General features: G+C 47.6%; 1 protein-coding gene across 19 annotated transcripts in view; it reads right to left on the minus strand.

Annotated features, from left to right (window-relative positions):
• Positions 1–4418: 4418 nt before the first annotated feature.
• The window catches only part of LOC121598671, a 441765-nt gene continuing 427418 nt past the window's right edge, over positions 4419–18765 (minus strand). For all 19 annotated transcript variants that reach the window (XM_041925845.1, XM_041925844.1, XM_041925843.1 and 16 more), the window contains 7 exons: positions 9325–9527; positions 9065–9243; positions 8785–8960; positions 8449–8662; positions 5795–8293; positions 5444–5711; positions 4419–4819 (listed from right to left, as the gene is read on the minus strand). In XM_041925845.1, the coding sequence (XP_041781779.1) occupies positions 4808–4819; positions 5444–5711; positions 5795–8293; positions 8449–8662; positions 8785–8960; positions 9065–9243; positions 9325–9527 (3551 nt within the window). In that variant the 3' untranslated portion in view covers positions 4419–4807. The remainder of the gene's footprint in view (positions 4820–5443; positions 5712–5794; positions 8294–8448; positions 8663–8784; positions 8961–9064; positions 9244–9324; positions 9528–18765) is intronic.

An 18765-nucleotide genomic window follows, 5' to 3' on the forward strand; every position in this document is an offset into this window, starting at 1 on the left:
ATAAATAAATTAAATAAGCAAGATAGATTACTTTGCGAACAGTATGCACTACCGTTACACAACTTACAGTAATTAAAATGTGCAAGCTCATTAGGTGCAGATCTAAAAGGTTAAAAGGCTTACCGTGGCTAAGCTTGCTATTTATAGCTTGCTTCTGGCTGAAACTTCCAGTTTTCGGACATTTTTCTTCATCTTTTTTGTTTTTTGTTTTTTCTTTCACGTAATCCGGGTAATGCTCGGGAGCTGTTTGTATATGTTTCATGAAAGTGTCGTTAAACTTTATTTTTGGACTTTTGCATACTTTTTCTTCCTGCTGTTTTCTCCTCCAACTCCTCCACTCTCTCTTTGCATCTCACTTTGACTTTAATGTTTTAGCCGACGTTCGTAAGCGTTCGTCTTCTGTATGATCCTCTGTTTTCTCTTCTCCTTCCTTTGATTTCCGGGCTTTACACACCATTTGACGGAAGCCATCAGTTTAGCCAATTTGTTGAGCCCGCGGGCGTAGCGGGCGGAACAACGAACGCATAAAAATTAGCTCCGGGAGGCAAAATGGACTTGGTTGGGGGTTGATTTGCGTAAAAGAGATTCATTCGCCCTTTGCTTACACGTACTTCCTTTTACCGTAGCTTGGTGTATTGAGAATTCACCCGTAACCTGTTACGGCTTTTCTCGCTAAGCCCATATACTTGTCTCATCGTGTGTTTTCTTTCGTTTTTTTCTCTCTTCTTCTTCTGCTACCCCTACTTGCTGTCTGCGTTCTTTTGGTTTTGTGTTGCAATAATCCAATAAATACTCAAATAGTGTTAATATGGGTTTGCTCGTTTGGTTTTACATACTGTTTTTTTTCCTATTTACAAACACCTGGCTTGCGTGTATCAGACACACATCGTGTGTACGCAAACGCAGCGCTAAACTGTGGAAGCACATCAGTGTATCTGTGCTTTCGAATCATCTCGCCTTTTTCTTTTCGTTACCTTTTTTGTTTGTTTCTCGCAAGAATAGAAGTAAAGTGAAATGGAAACGTATTATAAATTATTGCATATAAGTTTTGTTTTGATTAAAAATCTACCATGCAAACAAGTGGTGGAGCACCGCTCAAGAGTTCCGTTCAAATAAACTCAAACACACTCAAATGTCTTTCGTAAAATATAAACCAATTGATACATCTGTTTTCTTAATTTTGTCCTACAACATGGGGACGTGTTTGCTCTCCAATCGACGCTCATCGTTTGTCTCTTCCATCCAGTGCTGGTTTCAATGCTATTTTGTGTTTGTGTTGAATGTCCCGATGCTACTCGTTTTTGTTTATTTGTACCGACCGACCAGCAAGCCCGGTTTTGCTATGCCGGTGTGTAAAATTGGTAGCAAAAAATGGTACACCTAAACTAAGACCTTTCCCTCCCCCATTAAACCGTTCAGCCCGTCCCTTTTAAGTCGAACGTTTTCTTCCGTTTCTCCGCTCCGCTGGGCTCATTTACGAGCTTTCGCTTTCGATTTTTCCTACTGAAATTTGATTTTAAATGTATTTGCTTCTCTCGCTCTCTCGCTCTCTCCCTTTTGCTAAACCATGGTTTTCCCTGTATAGAATATACGTGTACATATATTCGTAGAAAAAAGAAACAAACATTGCTCGAAATTGACTCCGGAAAATGCGGAGCCACCGCACCTTGCTACGGGTGGTACACACTCTGTAAAACTGTCCTCACACCGTGATGGACACTGTCTTTCTACAACAGGCAGCAGCAGTGTTGCTGTCAGCAAACACCGTTCATTTGCTTCAGCGTTCTATTAGAGCTGTCGAGTTTGAATGTGACCAGAGCTAAATGGGGGGGGGGGGGGTTGTTTTTTTGAATGATTTCGTTCGTTAAAATCATCTACGAGCCCGCTGCCCCGCAAACACACGACAGGTCTGGGTAAAAATCAATCCCGGGGCAGCCGAGGGCGTGCTTTCGGCAGCAGTCGGAAGTTTTGTCCGTTTCAGTTGTTTCGTGTGGCGATAAAATTGTGCTAACTTTGGTTACAGGTGTAAGTGGGTGTGTGTGTGTTTTTTTTGGTTTTGTTTTCTTTGCTCACCACTCACTGGTTTGAGTAATACTAAACAATGGATTATTTGCTTGGCTTATGTTATTTTACGCACATAGCTTTGCGTTTGCGTGTGGGATAGTTTATATGTTACAGGTTATCATTTTTTGTGGCGTTTTTCTTTCTTTCTTGATTCTCGTGATTCCGGCAATGTGTGAAGGTTCTCTGAATGTTTTCTGTATATCATTCTACAAAAAAAAAAAAATCCTTTCAATGCCAAAACCTTCGGATGAAATGGGTGGTGAATGTTTTGTGCTTTTTTTTTGTTATTCGTTGAATAAACTATAAATCTTCACAGAAAACGAATGTATGCATATGTCGGTGTAGTGTTCGATCAGGAATAAAGTTTAAGGCATATTCTTTCGTTTATGTTCTAGCGAATGGCGTAGCCGTTAAGGATTACGGGCAGATTGTGAAAATAGAGCAATGGTAATGGTTTAAGGGGACATTGAAAGAGGTATGAGAGAAAAAGGTGCGTTTGGATGATTTCAGTCAGTTTTCATGTATAGTTGCAGTGTAAACGCACGTCGGCTGAACGGAGACGTTGAAAAGGAGAAAGATTGCCCCAACAATTTGCATTTGCAGCAGGCTGCTGAGCTGATGAGAGACGCATGACGTATGACATTTTTCATTTATCTACATTGCACGTTCCTTGCGCGTTCGCCATATTTAAGTTAATATGTTTTTTTTTTTTCTTCAGTTTTTGTGCTCCTGCTTTGTTAGGTTTAACAACAAGTTCGATTTGCTTTCACTACAGATACTTCCCTTTCGGCTTTGCTTTTGTCTCGCTTTTGTTTTTGGCATGTTTTCTCTGTCAGTTTTTTCTCTTTCAGCTTTGAGATTTGCTTCAGTTGTTGTGTGTTTCGTTTTCATTTGTATGTATATATATATGCATTGTTTTGTATGTTTTTTATTTGTTATTTACAGAAATCAATCGCTTACTTGTTTCTTTTTTGCACAAAATCCACTTTTAAGTTTACCCACGACTGTTTTTAATTTTACATGTTTACATGGTCTCTTCGACAAACAATGATGCTGGTGACATTTTTGATTTGTTAGAAAATAGAAGTGGAAGTTTTCGGGATGCACAAATATTTGGCCCACCTTCAACCTTCATGGCAATGTGCAAATATTGAAATAATGTCCAGCCCACATCTTCCGTCTCAGCAAACAGTAGCGACACAAAAGCCATCAACCAATATCATCCACCCGAAGTGGCGGTGTTTGTTTTAATCTCAAAAAAGTATGTTCACCCAAAGACGAAACAGCTCACGCGGAAAACACGCCATCTAACAGGTAGAGAGCTGAATCGTAACGATCAATGTTTAACACACAATATCGATTGTGTGTGTGTGTGTGTGTGTGTGTGTGTGTGTGTGTGAATGTCACAAAAGTTACATCTCGGTGAAACACAGCTCGGTGGATGGGAAATATTTTATTTACCAACTCTAGTGTAACATTCCCCTAGATGACGGAAGTCTATCTGTTTTTACGATTTTCCACCCACTTTTGGGGAATGTGAAAATATATATACACACACAGGCCCCCCCCACCAGCCACACTGCCACAGCCCCACAGCCGCTCTCATCGGAAACTTATTATTGTTTCCCTCCTCGAGGGTGGGGATGCTGTGCTACTTACAAGGAAGCAATTCTTTCGCATCATTGTCTCCATTTTGTACCGTTTCCTCTTCCAGTTTATTCTCCCTTCCCTTTATCCCAGCACAGAGATGAATTCCGTCCGCACCTTTACAGCAGAAGACGGTAAAACACTTGGAGAATATGTTTCATTGTTTGCGCCTCGCTTCTTCGCTGCTCCAATCATCACTGCGACGGTGTGACGGTGTGATGACAATGGGAAGGAAAATCTTCACCACGGTACACATTCACGGCGCTTCACGGGGTCCAGGTAATCCACGAACGGGAACGGGCCACGAGTAATGCCTTCCAGGATCGGAAGGTTAAATAATTACAATCAAACAGAGCGACGCGGCGGCACACCGGAGTGAGCGCCCAACAATACGCCAGCCGCCGGTAACAACAGACCCAACTGCAATTCGTTCTTTTCCGGGCGTTTTCTTTCCGTTTTCGTGAGATGCTGTTCCTTCCTCCCGGCCCGGCGGTGGCATCAGTCGTTGGTGGGATTTCTTGCAATGTAAGCGATCAATTTTTATGTCTTTTCTGTCTCCGGGTAAACTGGCTCTGGCGCGAGGAGTTTGCTGCCGGTGGTTTGCTGGGTGAGAGCACAAAACAAAAAGCCTCCCCCCAAGCGCATTTGTAGATGTGTTTGCGTTTTTTTTTATATTACAGCATCGATATAAGCAATGCTTCTTGCTGCTTGCGCCAACGTTCCTAGACGAACGTGTGTGGGACTCGTTTTTAAGGTAGCAAACTAAGGACAAAAACCTGTACAATTTCCACTAACGTTTGCGGGAGTACTGGGGTTCTGGTTGTTTTGATTTTCTAGTTTTCTTTTTTATACCATTCGTACTGACTAACATACAAAAACAAATGTTTTATACTTCATAATGTTATTGCTTTCATTGAATGTTTTTGGGTCTGTTTTTTTGTTTTTTTTTGTTTGTTTTGTTGTTGTCGTTCTTGGTGTGACTATTTCACCTCGTGCTCAACACACTGCAGACAAGTGCGTTAAACGATCCTTAAAATTAATGAAATTATCTGTACAATACCTTGGCTTTGCTGCTGCAGGTTGTGTGTTTTTGGTTTTACGATGAGTTCTGCAACAACAATAGATGAGAAATAATTGATTTAAATCGATTAGTGAAGATGTTTTTGATAAGGACACGATAGTCAGCGTATGAGCCTTAATGTATGTAATGTATTTTTCATGGTAATTAAAAAATAAATAAAATAATATTCCAAATCATTCTGATGTACCAGAATTATAATTCTTAACTTATAAATTAATGTTAAAATAAATCCTTGCCCGCTTATCATAATTACAGCTTCAAGTGCTTAACGCCTAGAAGGTAGGCTAATATTGCATCAAAAGAAGAACAGAGAATTATATGAATAAAATCCCCAAACATTACATACATTTAGGCGTTCATACTTTAATCGGTTTATTACAGGGTTTTTCAGGGGTTCTCATAGTTGTGGAACACTTCTTTGACCCTTTCCTATGGGAAGGGAACTTCAAACGATAGAATTTGGGCTTTATGGTAGCTTCATTGGAAATTCCTATTGGATTTGTACGACAAGGGTGCTATTCCAATTACATTAAGTTCATTTCACAGCAGAAAGAGTCAATAAAGTGTCCCACAGCTATGATAACTCCAGGAAAATCCAGTAAACGACGACATTTTTTTTTAAAATGAAATGAAACATTCATGCCTACTCACCTTAAACATAAAATGCTGACCCTGTGCGTCCTGCGGCGAGGTGCCACTCTGGTAGCCGGGGCTGGGCGACTCGGCATTTTCCGGCACGGGCGTGATGTTGGCGTAGTTGGCCGAACAGGAGAGCAGCCCGCGCAGCTGGGACGGTGTGCCCGGCATCTTGATCGCGTCCGTCGTGCTCGCCTGCGTGAGCGACAGTATCGAGCGATCGATATTTTGATACTCTTTGCCAGAGCGTGGCCTTAGCGTCGACGTCGCCTGTCGGATGTGCCTTTACGTGCAAGGGGGCGAAAGCAAAAATCCAGCATTATTAACACACACTCCGAATGATGAGCATTCCCAAACGCAACCTACCTCATGCCTTCGGGCGTATCGGAGGAACTGTGACTAGAGAGGGAAAGCGTCTCGATGTAGTCGGACATGTCGGACGTGCCGCTGCTGGTGCTGCGCGAATCGATGTACGGCGCACCAGGCACACCACCGGCCATCATCGCGTCCTTCGCCTTGGGCGGACATACCGGCACCTCCGCCTCGGCCGAAGTGCTCTTCTCCGGCACGCGCACCTTCTGGAACTGGAAGGAAAGCTCGCGCAGCGGATCGAACGACTTCGAGCGGCGCGGCAGCGACGCATGCACACAGTTCTGGGCGGGCAGCACGTGCCGCTGGTGGCGCCGGGCGGACATGGCCGTCGTCAGCGGCAGCTCAAAGTCGGTAAAGTCGGTGCCGCGCTGCCGCAGCGAGCCGGTCGACACGCCGGAATCGTTCGAGCTGGAGCTGTCCCGGTTCTGCGCCTTGCACGGCACGCTTTCCGACCGCCGGATGTACACGGACTGGGAGGCCTGGCTCGAGGCCGGGTTCGTCGAGGCGGACAGGTCGTCCTCGGCTTCGGTGGCCGCCGCTGCCGACTTGTCGCACGCCTCCATCTCCTGGTGGACGCACGGCGAGGACGACCGCCGCAGGGCCGTCGCCGAGCCGGGCGTTGGCGTCTTGCGCAGCAGCGTTTCCGTGCTGGGGGAAGCCGTCCCGCTGAGCGGGCTTTCGAGCTCGTCGCCGTCCGCGTCCAGAAAGCGGGACGACTCCGCCGACGCGGACCGTTTCCTGGGCGAGAGGCGGGCCTTCTCCGCAGCGCAGGCGGGCAGCAGATCGCTACTGTCCATGAGCTGCTTGCGGGCGTACGGGCTAGCGAGGGTGGCACGCAGCATCGCACTGCCCGGGACGCGCGACTCGTCGTCTATTCGCTTCCGGCTGCGGTCCACCGCCGGCCCGCACAGGCTCGGATTGCTGGCCGACTTTTCGCCGATGATGCGGCTCATGCGCTGCTTCAGCAGGTCCGATTTGGAGGGGAGCGGTGGCGCGGTTGGGGATACCGTTCCGTCGCCCGGTTCGGTTGCACCGCACGCGCCGGTCGGAGCGGCCGGCGACATGGGAATATAGCCCGGGAACTTGGACTTCTTGTTGCCCGGTTCCATCATCATGTAGTTTTCTTGCTTATCGTCCGTTGACGCTGTCGTCGTTGGTTGCTCTGCACCTCCCGCACCGTCTCCGTGTCGATTCTCCGTGTCCGTGTCGGGCGTTTTCACGCTCGGATGTCCACACTTGTGGCACAGGCGCGGTTCTTCCTCCTCTTCGTCCTCGTCCGGCAGCCCCGCCAGACATAAGCCAGCGCGCTGCAGCACCTCCTTGGAGTTTTCGTAGTTCTCCAGCGACCGCTCAAACTCGAGATTGGCGTAGTTGGCTCCCGCTGCTGCCGCCGCCGCCGCCGCTTCCGGTTTGATTTCCACATCCTCGTAGTTGTCGTAGCAGCTGGCGGGCAGCTGCTTCGGACCGCTGGCCTGCGGCTGCGTCACCAGCGGTTCCTCGCACGCGCACGCACCCTGCTCCAGCCTTCTGCGGATCTTTTTCGTCACATCGACGGTGGCGTAGATCGCGCCGCTCGCCCCGTCGCCCGCACCGCTCGCATCCATCACCGGCATCTTGCCCTCCCCGCTCAGCTTCACCTTGTTCACCTGCACGGCGGCCGTGTTTTCGATCCCGTTGCCCCGCTTGCACAGCGGCAGCGAGATCCAGTTGTCCGCCCACGACATCACCCGGTGGCAGGTACAGTCCACCCCCCGGTCGGGCCCTTTCAGCGGCGGTTGAAGGGCTGGTGCGTCCGCCCCACCGGACAGGCAGCTGCACACTGCCTTCGTCAGGGACATGGGCATGTCGTAGTTGCCGTAGCTGCCCGCACCGTCCACCGCATCCTTGCCCTCCTTCGACAGGTACTCTTGTATTTTTTTCGGCGTATCGTAGTTCTCGCCCGGCGTGCAGCCGGACGACGAGCCATCGCAGGCGACCGGCGTCTTCGGTATGTCGTAGTTTTCGTACGGGCCGACGCTGTGCTGCTGCTGCTGGGGGGTTTTGCCGGTCGACATACTGATGGCGGTATGGATGGGGGCCGTTATGTGCAGCGCAATGTCTCGCGGTTTTGGTGGTCGGCCCGGAACGGACGGACAGCTGCAGGGCGACGTCGAGCGATGGTGATTGCAGGCGGGTGCACCCGGCTGCTGCTGTCCGCTCGGTGCCTTCTCGTACCAGCTCGGCTCACCCGGGCCGCACGTCTGCCGGGGGATGGAGTACTCCGAGTTGTTGCTGCTGCCGTGCGAGCACAGGGACATCCGGTCGAGCGCTAGCTGCGGTGCGGGCAGTTTGTGCGTTTGATTGATGTGGTTGTTGTGCTCGGTTAGCATGTGCCAGGCGGGCAGCGGGGCGACGGCCCCGGGCGTCCCGGTGACGGTGGAGCTGCGCGACATGGAAGGGGCGCCGAGCTTGGAGATGCAGCTCATGCAGCGTTCGAGATTGGCCACCGTGTTCCTATGTTTGTGCGAGACAAGGTTTATGAGGGGTTGAGAGCGTTTTCTAAGCACAAAGCTTCTTCAATCACAACCACAGTTGGTGCCGTGACCAGGATAATGCATCAAAGTTTAAGGAAAACACTGGGTGGGTTGGTGGGCTGCAGCAACACTTACCTTGGGAACGAGTCCAAATCGTTGATGCTGTCGTGGCACTCGGAGACGGAGGCCGTATCACCGCAGCCGTAGTTGCTGTCCAGGTCGCGCGACTCCGTCGACGGCCAGTACGAGTTCCGGCAGGTGCAGCTCGAGTTTTCGATGTGCACGGTGCAGATCTCGTCGTTGTAGTTCGTCGAGCGTGATTCTGCGCCCTTGCGGGGACTGTCGAGAGCTTTGAAAATAGAAAACAGAGCAAACAGATTCCATTAGCTCCGATCGACAAGTTGGTGGAGAAAATCCACTTTACCAAAAAAAGAAAAAAAAAAGAAAACAGAAATGACTGTGTCTACTTACCTGCAATTTTCCTTGCCGTTGCCCGCTTCTTGCTCGCCAGCTTGCCCTGCGACGCCAGCTTAAACGTGTGCGTGATCTCCTCGCCCAGATCCGTCACAAACACGTACAGGCCCTCGCCCTTCCCGCAGCTCGAGCCACCTTCGAAGCAAAACCGATTGTCCACCACACCGTACCGTCTGTTGAGATGTGCAAGGCATGATCCAATGGCAGAAAGAGAGCAAAGCAAAGGTTAGTTTGATTGTACTCCCCAACAACAGCACGTTTGATGTGTTTCGCTCACCTTAAGTGCTCGATTTGCCATAGCCCGGTCAGCCGGGGAGGAACGCCCGTGGTCAGACAGAACCGATGATCCTGGATGTGCATCCGGGCGGGTCCGGTGGAGAGTTTCGCTTTCGGTGGTGCCGATGACACCAGAACCAGGTACTGGAGATCGTCCCCAAGATTGTTGGATATCTTCACCTGCGGGTATAACAAAGAATCGAAGCACCAGGGGGGTTTGTGTGATTATCATAGAAGGAACCAAACGCAACCAAAACCAACCTGCCACTGTATCAGTCTTTCGCGGGTATCGAATGCCAGCACGACTATCACGTCCTGGCAGATGATTGCTATCGTGTTGGACTCCTTGTCCAGCGTGAAACCCGACTCCACGCCGAGAAAGTGCTGCAGCGAGAGCGATGCCTTCGTTTGACCATTTTTGTAGCGATCCTTCGAGTCCCGGTAGAGCTGCAGATGAAGGCAATCTGTGAAGCGGATGAGGAGCATAGGGAGAACGAGAGAAAGCAGAAGAAGAAGAAAACAAGCATTAGTACAAACACACAGTATCAGACGGCTTGCAGCGGCAGAGAACGGGGAGAACCGGAACGGAATCAAACACTGCCGCACTAACAAAGCTGATTGCTCCGGGGAAGGTGCCAAGGTTTGGTGCGCCAGTGAGCATAAGCATCAGCACCAACGCGATTGTGCCTACAACCACCGAACCGCTCGGCAGCCCAGGCACGTCCACTCTGCAGCTGAAAGCCGAACCTGCCCTGCAGCAGCATCGAAAGAAGATCCTTTGAGCTTTCCCAGCGTGTCTACCAGCGTGGTTTTGTTCTTTCTTCGAGCCCACAATTTCCTTTCGCTCCCCTTGCGTCAGCATATTCGAATCCCCGCAGGGGTGTTTCCGTGTGCGTGTGTTTTGGAAGCGTGCGCTACATCCTCCAGGAGGCAGAGCTGGAGCATCCGTGCGTGGCTACCGGTAACGTAAGAAACTTCCCGGGTAACGCACCCCGGAGGCACTGGTGAACGAAAATTGGTGTAGCTGCGGCAGACGCCACTCAGTTCCTCCGCCAAAGAAACAATTAACTTCCGTCATATTCAATCAAAAATGAAAATTACTTTACACCACGCGTGACGCGAAGATCAATGGGAAAGCCGCAAACGAAACGTACGCCCATCTCGCCCCGGCTTTGCCACTGAAGTTGATTGACAGACTTGGGGGATATTATAGCCCGGGTGTGGTTAAGCGGACGTTTTCCCCGCCGCCCAGCCAGCTAAGCCACATTTCAATCGGCTCTCGGCAGCGAGGACGTGGACCAACGCTGGCGAAGTCAGCGAAATCTGGCTCATATTTTAAGCTTAGTTGCTGATTTTAGCTTTCCATCCAGCTCTCACAGACGCAATGGGCAATAGTGTCCTGTCCCGCCTTGCACCTCGGCAGCATCGAGATTCTAACCTTTCTTCATTACCGTGGCCCAGAGTTCAACAATGTTGTCTACATGACATTATGACCGGTTTTGGTCACACATACCAGCCGCTTTAGGAACGTGTTTCATTACTCTCGTTAAGCTCTTGTTAGTGACAGAGCCAAAGGAGCAGCACGGTGGACACACATACACATACATGCACACAGTGCGGGTACGGGTTGCATGGTTTGCATAGGTCATCGCCATGAAATCACACGTACGAAGTTCACTTCCGGCCACACCGCACATTCCTTCGCGTCTGTGCAGCCGTGTGCAGCCGTGTGAAAGCACGCCCGGAATGCTCCCGGAATGAAGCGGGATCCCACCGTTCTCGGGCTGGACTGTGAGCCTCCCCAGGACCACCCAGAGAGACGCAGAATGTTCAATTTCCATTCCACAACACACCACAATTATAATCATCATCATCGTCGTCGTCCGCCACACGTGCGATGAGCGGGTGAGCCGTTGAGAGTTTGGGCGACTGCGGGAATGTACCTTAAAACCGTCGGCCATTTGCAAATGTCAACCACGTCGGGCTGTGCCGGCGGTGCAAAATGGAGCCATTCAAGCAGGACAATCGCCCAGGACTCTTCCCCGGTGTATGGTGACGTTAAGTGTATGTTTTATCGTACCTTTAGGCGTCGCTCGGCAGCCTCGGAGAGCAAAACCCGAAGACCTTTGCGTGATCTCCCAGTGCACTGGACACTGATTGGAGTGGCTAGTGGAAAGCCACACACACACACACACACGCACACAGGGCATTTTGGGGCACACATTTTGCGCAAAGCCTGGCAGAACTGGCAAATCACCCGCGGGATGTTTTTGGGATCATTTTTTTTTCCCCGTTCCCATCCGCTGCTTAAGCGCGCGCGGTTTTAGTCCTTCGAACCGGAACGAGGCTGTTGTTGTCGTCGAATTGAGCACCGAACACCCGGTGGATGCTTTTGTGTCCGTCCGGCTCGTTTCGGGCGCGATCCTGGTCAACGGTTCCAGGGCAGCTGTTTACGCACCGTTATCAATTTGTTATCATTATCATCATTTATCATCTTCTCCGGGGGCGGTCACACTGGAAAGTAGCAGTGCATACTGGGGAGACTTGTTTACCCCTCCCCCCACCGAGCACGAACGTTGTGACCCCGGGCGGTGCTGGACCGCAAAAAAAAAGCATGCTCCGTAGAGCAAACGGAAAACACAGTGCGAGTTTCGAGTTTTTTCGGGGATGAGGCCTTTTTGGAAAATCGGACTCAACTTTAAGGAAAGCTTTCGCTTTTTAAAAAACAACCTTCCCACACACACACACACACACACACACACACACAAAACAGCAACCATGTGGCGGAAGCTCCCGCTTAGCGCATCGGAAGGACAGAGAGTAAAGCGAAACAGTTCGGAGCTGTTTTTGTCGACTCGACCGACTCCGGATTCCTTTTGGTGGTAGGAAGTTCAAACAAACTGTGGAAAGTGTTTTCTCCCGCAGGGCATTAAAAACGAGCACCTACTTGAGGCGGGAATGGCAAAAAATGTAGAAACAGCAGCAGCAGCAGGAACCCAAACTCGATCATTGAACCCTGCAAGTGCTCACCGGGAAGGTTCGCCTCTTTTCGGTCGGAAGTTGTAGCAGATGTTTTTTTCGTCTTCTTCTTATTTTTCTTGCCCTCTCCCGGAGATAATCAATTTTCCGGCCATCCGTACTACGGTGTGTGGTTTTTGTCCGAAGGGAAAGATGTTGATTTTAAGGAGTTCGAAACCGCTTGGAGGCGTTTTTCGTGTTCGTTTGCGGCACTACCGATAATAGCCGTTGTTGGCGCTGGGTTTGCTTTGGGTTTACGGTTTTACGGCGGGAGTATCCCGTCGCTTGGTGGTGATGGACAAAAAGTAGCAAAACTCCAGGAGCACGGAAGACAGATGATACTTTGCTTGAATTACTGAGCAATGGTGCGCTTGGAGCTGAATTGGAGCTATTTTTTACATTTTAAACTCAAGCACTAAGTGCATTTTCCAGCAGTTATTAAAATACTTTTCAAACGGTAAATTAGTTTTTCCTGATAAATATTTACCGCCACAGAGTCGTCTAGTTTTGATTTCTTTCTACCTGATCCTCTCCTGTCACCAGCATCGTCCGCAACCACGGCCACAATTCCCTTTTTTGAGGATTATTTAATTTCAGCGCAAAGGAAAAACAAATTTTATTTCCCCCGTTCACCTGTCCTCCGCACCTATTCCAACACTCCAAGTGGTGGGTTGGTTTTTCAATTTCGCTTCCTAAATGCAGCTGTCACCCATAGAAGAAAAAAAACAAACTCTTTGTAGCTCATTTCCATTCCCGGAGTTGCAGATCTGCTGCTTAATATTCTTCCTTCACGCGAACACCGTTGAATAACATTTCTAATTGAATGTCAGCAAAAACCACTCACTGTCGCCCAGCGCTTGCCTCTCCCCCGCCCTTTTGGCGTGACTGTGCTGCAGCTGGTGTCACAGTGATACACACACACACACCTACACACCTTGACAGCAAAACATTCACTTTGTTCCTGGGAAATGCTAATTTCTCACTAATTTCTGGTCTTTCTCCTGTACCTTCCGGGTGGAAGGGATTTTTTCCGCTGTAGAGAGTGGGAACCGTAAACACAGGATCTAACTTTTTCGGACAATCGGCTTGATGACAATTACGTTGCCCGTTATGGTTTCTCGAGCCTTTTTTCTAAAAATGCACCCCCCTCTTTTCTCCTCATTGGTCAAACGTTTATAATGAAGAACTTAACGACAGCACCCCAGTGATCCCTACACCACTGCGAAGAACGTTAAATGGCAACTCGTTCTCATTGCGTCCGGATGGGGGAGGATACACCATAAATCCAATTAAATTGATTGTAAAACTTTTACCAACTATTAGCCGTCGGGTGCTAAGCGGTACGCTTTGCTTGCTTCAACCGGAAACGGGCGGTGGACGAAGTTTCTGCCGACGGTTGACGTTGCCCTTCAGCTGTGCAAAAAACGGTGGACAAGTTGCGTCTGCGGACAAACCGAAGGCGACAGAGAGAGCGAGAGCACAAATTACAAACAATAAATGCTGATGATGAAGGACGGGGGGCTGCGCCTTGTCCACACGAGCCGGCAAATGGATAACGCCAATCAGTGAATGAGAGAGAGCGCGTTCCGACCGGGCGGGATGAAAACGAAACGGATTACGTACATGAATTATTTATCACGAAGTGTGATGTCGGTGTTGCTTTTTTTTCTGTCACTCTCCCGTGGGCAGAATGTGTTTGTTCTTTGTTCGATGTGCAGTCCCACTGGGGTGGAGAAAAAAAACCCCAGGTGACTTGGAGCTCTGTCTGTACTGTATGGGTACATTTTTTTTTGCTGTTTAATTTATATCCTTCGAAATTGTTTAATGCGCCTTTTAAGCGTGCATTTGACCGGATGGGGAATAAAGCTGATGGTGGTGTAGCTGGACCGAACGGGGTTGGATTGAATGCATGGCATAAGGCATAAGTGTATGTATGTGTGTGTGTTTTAAATTCATCACACCATTCACCGGGGCCCGGTAAATGAAGCAATTGAAAAGGTTTAAAAGGATATTTATCACGTCTAAAGTGGGCACGATTGAAGCATGATTTTTTGCCTTTTTTACGTGACATAATTTGTATGATTTTTTTAATTTTTGAGGCGAAATTTGGTGAAAACTCATTAATGAGATGTGTATGACATTAAATTTATTTGAGACATTATAGCCCATTATTTGAGATGTTGAAATTTCATACATCATTACCTTTTTAGCCCAAGTAATGTCATAATGTATTTCGAATTGCATAGTGACAGGCGTTATAAACTTAGCATGCTTGGACAATTGCATACTTTTAGGCGTGTAAAATTTTGAAAAATTTAAAATTATTTGGTGCGCGTTTCAAAATTTGGTGCATTACTTATTTTATTTTTTTCAAGAAATTACTTTTTTTGTTTTTTGTTGAAGGTGCATAACTAATGGCGTTGTATGCCTTGTTATTCAATACTAAAGTACATACACACAAGAAGTGCACACTTTCCGGCTTGAAGCATACAGAATGGCTCACTTATCGATACGAGATCTCAAAACAACAGATTTAACAAAAAATAACAAATTTAAGAAATCTCACAAAAACTGTTGAAGACTGTCTTTAATGTTGCCTTAATCTAAAACTACCATATACACTACCCTTCCTAAATGTTCTTCAAGCACTTTTTCTCCTTGTTCCTACAGCAGAGTCGCACTAGAATCGCAATGCACAACAGCTTAAATGCGTTTTACGTCCAATAAATCCCAACCGAATTTGGTACCGCAACCGGAAGCGCATCGAAACAGACCGAAAAAAAAAACTCACCACCAACGAGAAAAAGTACCGAATCAGCAGAGAGAGAAAGAGAGGAAAAGGGTGAAAGGATACATTTTCATTAAATTTAATGGATTCGAGCGATAAAGTGAAGATTTTAAAACATCGATAAGACCCTCCAAGAAAACCTCAGCACAGGGCAAGGGGCCTGAGCTTCCTGCTGCGAACGATCGTACGACACACACACACATACACACATACCGGTGATTTCGCGTCTTCTCGACTCCATTCGTCAGCCAGTGTGTGCGAGCGAAACCAAGGACACAGTGCTACCCGTGCTCGCGTTGAGATGTGATGTGTTTTTAGATTAAACACGTTTTGTGGTGGCTGATCTTGTCGCAAAAGTTAGAGCGTGTGTATGTGTGTGTGTGTGTCGGTTTGTGTGTGCACTAGTTCTGCCCAAAACCCCGAATCAACGAATGCTTTCCCATGTTTCTTCACCTCCATTCCGAAAGACCGGTTCAGCAGGCAGCAGGATGCAGTTATCTTTCCCGTGATGCCCTCCTAGTCCGTAAACCCCTTTTTCCCGAAGGCCAATCCTTGCACCGGCGGTACACCGTAGCAAGGTAAAAATAACACACACACACACACACACACGTGCACAGGTGCTTTATCCTTTTTGCCGACACGGTAAAGCGCTCGGGGGAAAAAGCCGTACGTCTCGAAAATTCCCATTAAGGGGAAACACGGCACGCAAGCCCACCGTAGCAGCCCGTGGCTGAAGAGATAAATCGCACCCGAGAAAATAACTGATGTCGCCTTAATTATTGTGCGCAGCCGAGGACGAGCTTTTTCCGGCAGGATGCATTTCACATTATGAGCCAAATGCCGGATGGTGGTCCCCTGCTCTTGCGGTGTGTGGTGATTATCCGGCTCGCTTCACGGGGACCACCGGCCCCCCGTGCTCGCACACGGGTGGGGTGAGGAAATTAAAAGTAAAACTAATTAAATTAATTGAAACTATCAACTTGGTTGGCTGCTGCGGACGGCTTAAGACGCATCGAAAGCGTGGATGACTGGGTATGTATTTTTTGTATTTTTTTTTGTGGTTCAAATGCTTTACTTCGCTCGTGCCTTTTCCATTGCATATTCGTGTAGCTTTCACAAATTGCTCCGCGCTATGGGAGGTGATGATGGAAAATGCGGCAAAAATGTCAACTCTCGAATGATGACAAATGATCCCCAGGAATGGCTATCAGAAGGGTTTTCCCATTTTTATTTTTCTTGCTTTCCACATTCCGTATGCACGGGGATGTGGCGGTGGGAAAGTGAAAAATAGTTTGCCGTCGAACTTCTTCCAGCAGCGGAGCAGGAATTTCCCTTCGGCACAAGCCACATCGGTCCCGATAGAGAGCAACGGAGCAAGGTCCTGTGGGGCAAGTTCAAACAATTCCATTTCCTAGTGTTTCTGTGTTTGCGAAGCTACTCGGGCGCGCTGCTGTACTCGCAGGCACAGCCCGGCTGCTGCCAGTTTCTCCTGCCTTGCATTCGCAAACGGTAATGCAAATTTCATAGCCCTGTCTAGACGCCTCAAACTCGGCAAGCGCTCTCGGCAGGCAGTTCTCGGAGGTCCGTTTTCTTTCGGACGGAAAATTGAACGGCAAATGTTTACTCTGAAAGCAATCCTGGGCGGATGGCTAGACTCTCTTGAGAGAAAATTATACCTACTTGTGGCAGTGGTAGCGGAAAAGGGGTGGATGTATAGCGTAAACCAAAGACGCAAACCGCTCGACTGCAATCGATCCCAATCGCATGCAATCGATGATAGTTTTAAAAGAGGGAGCGCTTTCGTCGACACACCGCAGACAGAGCGATTTGCTCGTGATTGCTTTCACCGGGAGGCGACAGTGTCCTGCTTCGGTAAGATATCCATTGCCTGCCAGGCGACAGGCGTGATTAGTTTCTGCCAATTGATTTGTTTTGCCGTCCTGGCCCGGACATCTTTATTGTGTGTGTTGGTTTTTGTACCACAATCATGGGCTCTATTATGATAGATAGATTCAATGAAACATTTGCGCACTGATTGGCAGGTGCAGCAAATTGCATTAATTTATAATGCCGTTTGCTTGATTTAAATTTGAATGATTCATGCAGAAGGAATTATGTGCCTGATGTGTACACTTTAAGATGAGCTGAGGAAAAAATGTATTAGTTTATGAGTTTTTAAAAATAAAGAGATATTATGAACACTTTGAACAATCTGATTCCAAACTATTTTGTATAAAAATAAACTTTTTGATCTTTGTTTCATTTTCACACCAGGCATTCAGGATAAATTAAAAATAAAAATGCCTTAAAGTATGCAATCTGCATTTCAGAAGAGGCTTCTTAATCAAAAATGTCCGGAGCATCCGCCAATAGCCAATGCTATCACAAAAACTGAAGAAACAAATATAAAATAACGCTTCAATATGTTAAAAATAAATAAATATGTAGTTCAGTTTTGGTTGCGCAATTGTTTCGGAACAGTTTCACCACAGTGATAGCAAAAAAAAACTTTATTCTACTATATTTTTGAACAACGTCTTTCCCAGATAAAGATTTTAATGATATCTCTTTCTCAAAGATAAAGGAATTGCGTTTCTACTGTAATTACAAGAAACATGAAAGACGAGCTGTCGTTCACAAAAACAGACAGGAAAAGAAATCTTCACAGGACAGATCATTAATTTCCTTCCATTTCGTTTGATTTCCTCTTTCGCTCCCTGTAAATTTTTTGTGAGGGCATAACATCTTTTGTTCTATTTCTTTTCTTTTCACCAACCATTTTCCCCCTTTTATGTTAAAGTGAAATCTCCCGGTCATTGAGTCAATCGAAGCCGAACTTCTCAAAGGAACCCCAAAGTACAAAACTGAGCCGAGAACGTGTACCATTAAAGTGCAAATATTTGCCAAAAGGATTATCATTATACGACCGACCAGGTTTCCGACCAGATCTTCGTCCTGCGGTATTGTGTTACAGCACAAACGGTTTTGGAATGTCTTACCCAAAAACCGCTTGCGGCACTTCGGCCAAATCGGATATTGAATCATATGTCAGGCAAGCAGACACGATTGAATTCCAAAGAGCCGTGTTAAGTACAGGTCCTGACAGAAACCCCCTCGACGCGCCGGACGCGCCCCTAGCTAGCTGCGGAAGAGTTGAACAGCTACCGGTGATTAATTTTCGCTGTCGTTCGCCGAGCCAGAACAATGAAATGTCACCGGTTGGGGCAGGGTGGTGGTGGTGGTGCCGCGCCCTGAGAGCTCAAAGAAGTGCTGCCAAGGAAGTGAATCATGCCGGAATGATTGTCGTTTACCTTCGCAGCAGTACGCGCTGCGGCGTTTTTGCAGGCAGGCAGAAGTTGCGAATCTTGCCGGGTTTGCGAACTCGCTCACACAGCATGGGAAAAACCACGCTGCACTGGAGAAATAAATTCACCGTCATTGTGCTTTATGAAAATGTCAGCCATTCTGCACAGTCATTTGTAAAATATGATTGGGAAGGAAGGCAGTCGAGGCGAACGAAGCTGCAGTTTGAGTTTCACGGGAGGATGTTAAAAAGACGTCGTTGTTGCAGAAGAAAGGTCCGAAAAGGCGGGTTGAAATGAGTCTTCAAAACCACATCTTTAAAAGGGAAGAGAATTATTCATTTAAGAATTACAGACTTAGCGAGGAATACATTCTCTCATCTAAATCCAAAAGTTAATTATATTTTGAAAGGAATTTATTTAGCATTCCCTTCTTTTTTATAAACTTTCACTAGCCTTAGGCCGGTACTGTTTAGCGACTTTCCAAAAACCATTGTAGCCACCAATTCAGGCTCGATGTACTCCAAACATAAAATATTCAGTGTCCAAACCACTTCTCGTAGGCTCGTTTAGGTCGTGGTCATCGTCGTCGTC

Source organism: Anopheles merus, chromosome 3L, assembly GCF_017562075.2.
Source record: "Anopheles merus strain MAF chromosome 3L, AmerM5.1, whole genome shotgun sequence".
Lineage (NCBI taxonomy): Eukaryota > Metazoa > Arthropoda > Insecta > Diptera > Culicidae > Anopheles > Anopheles merus.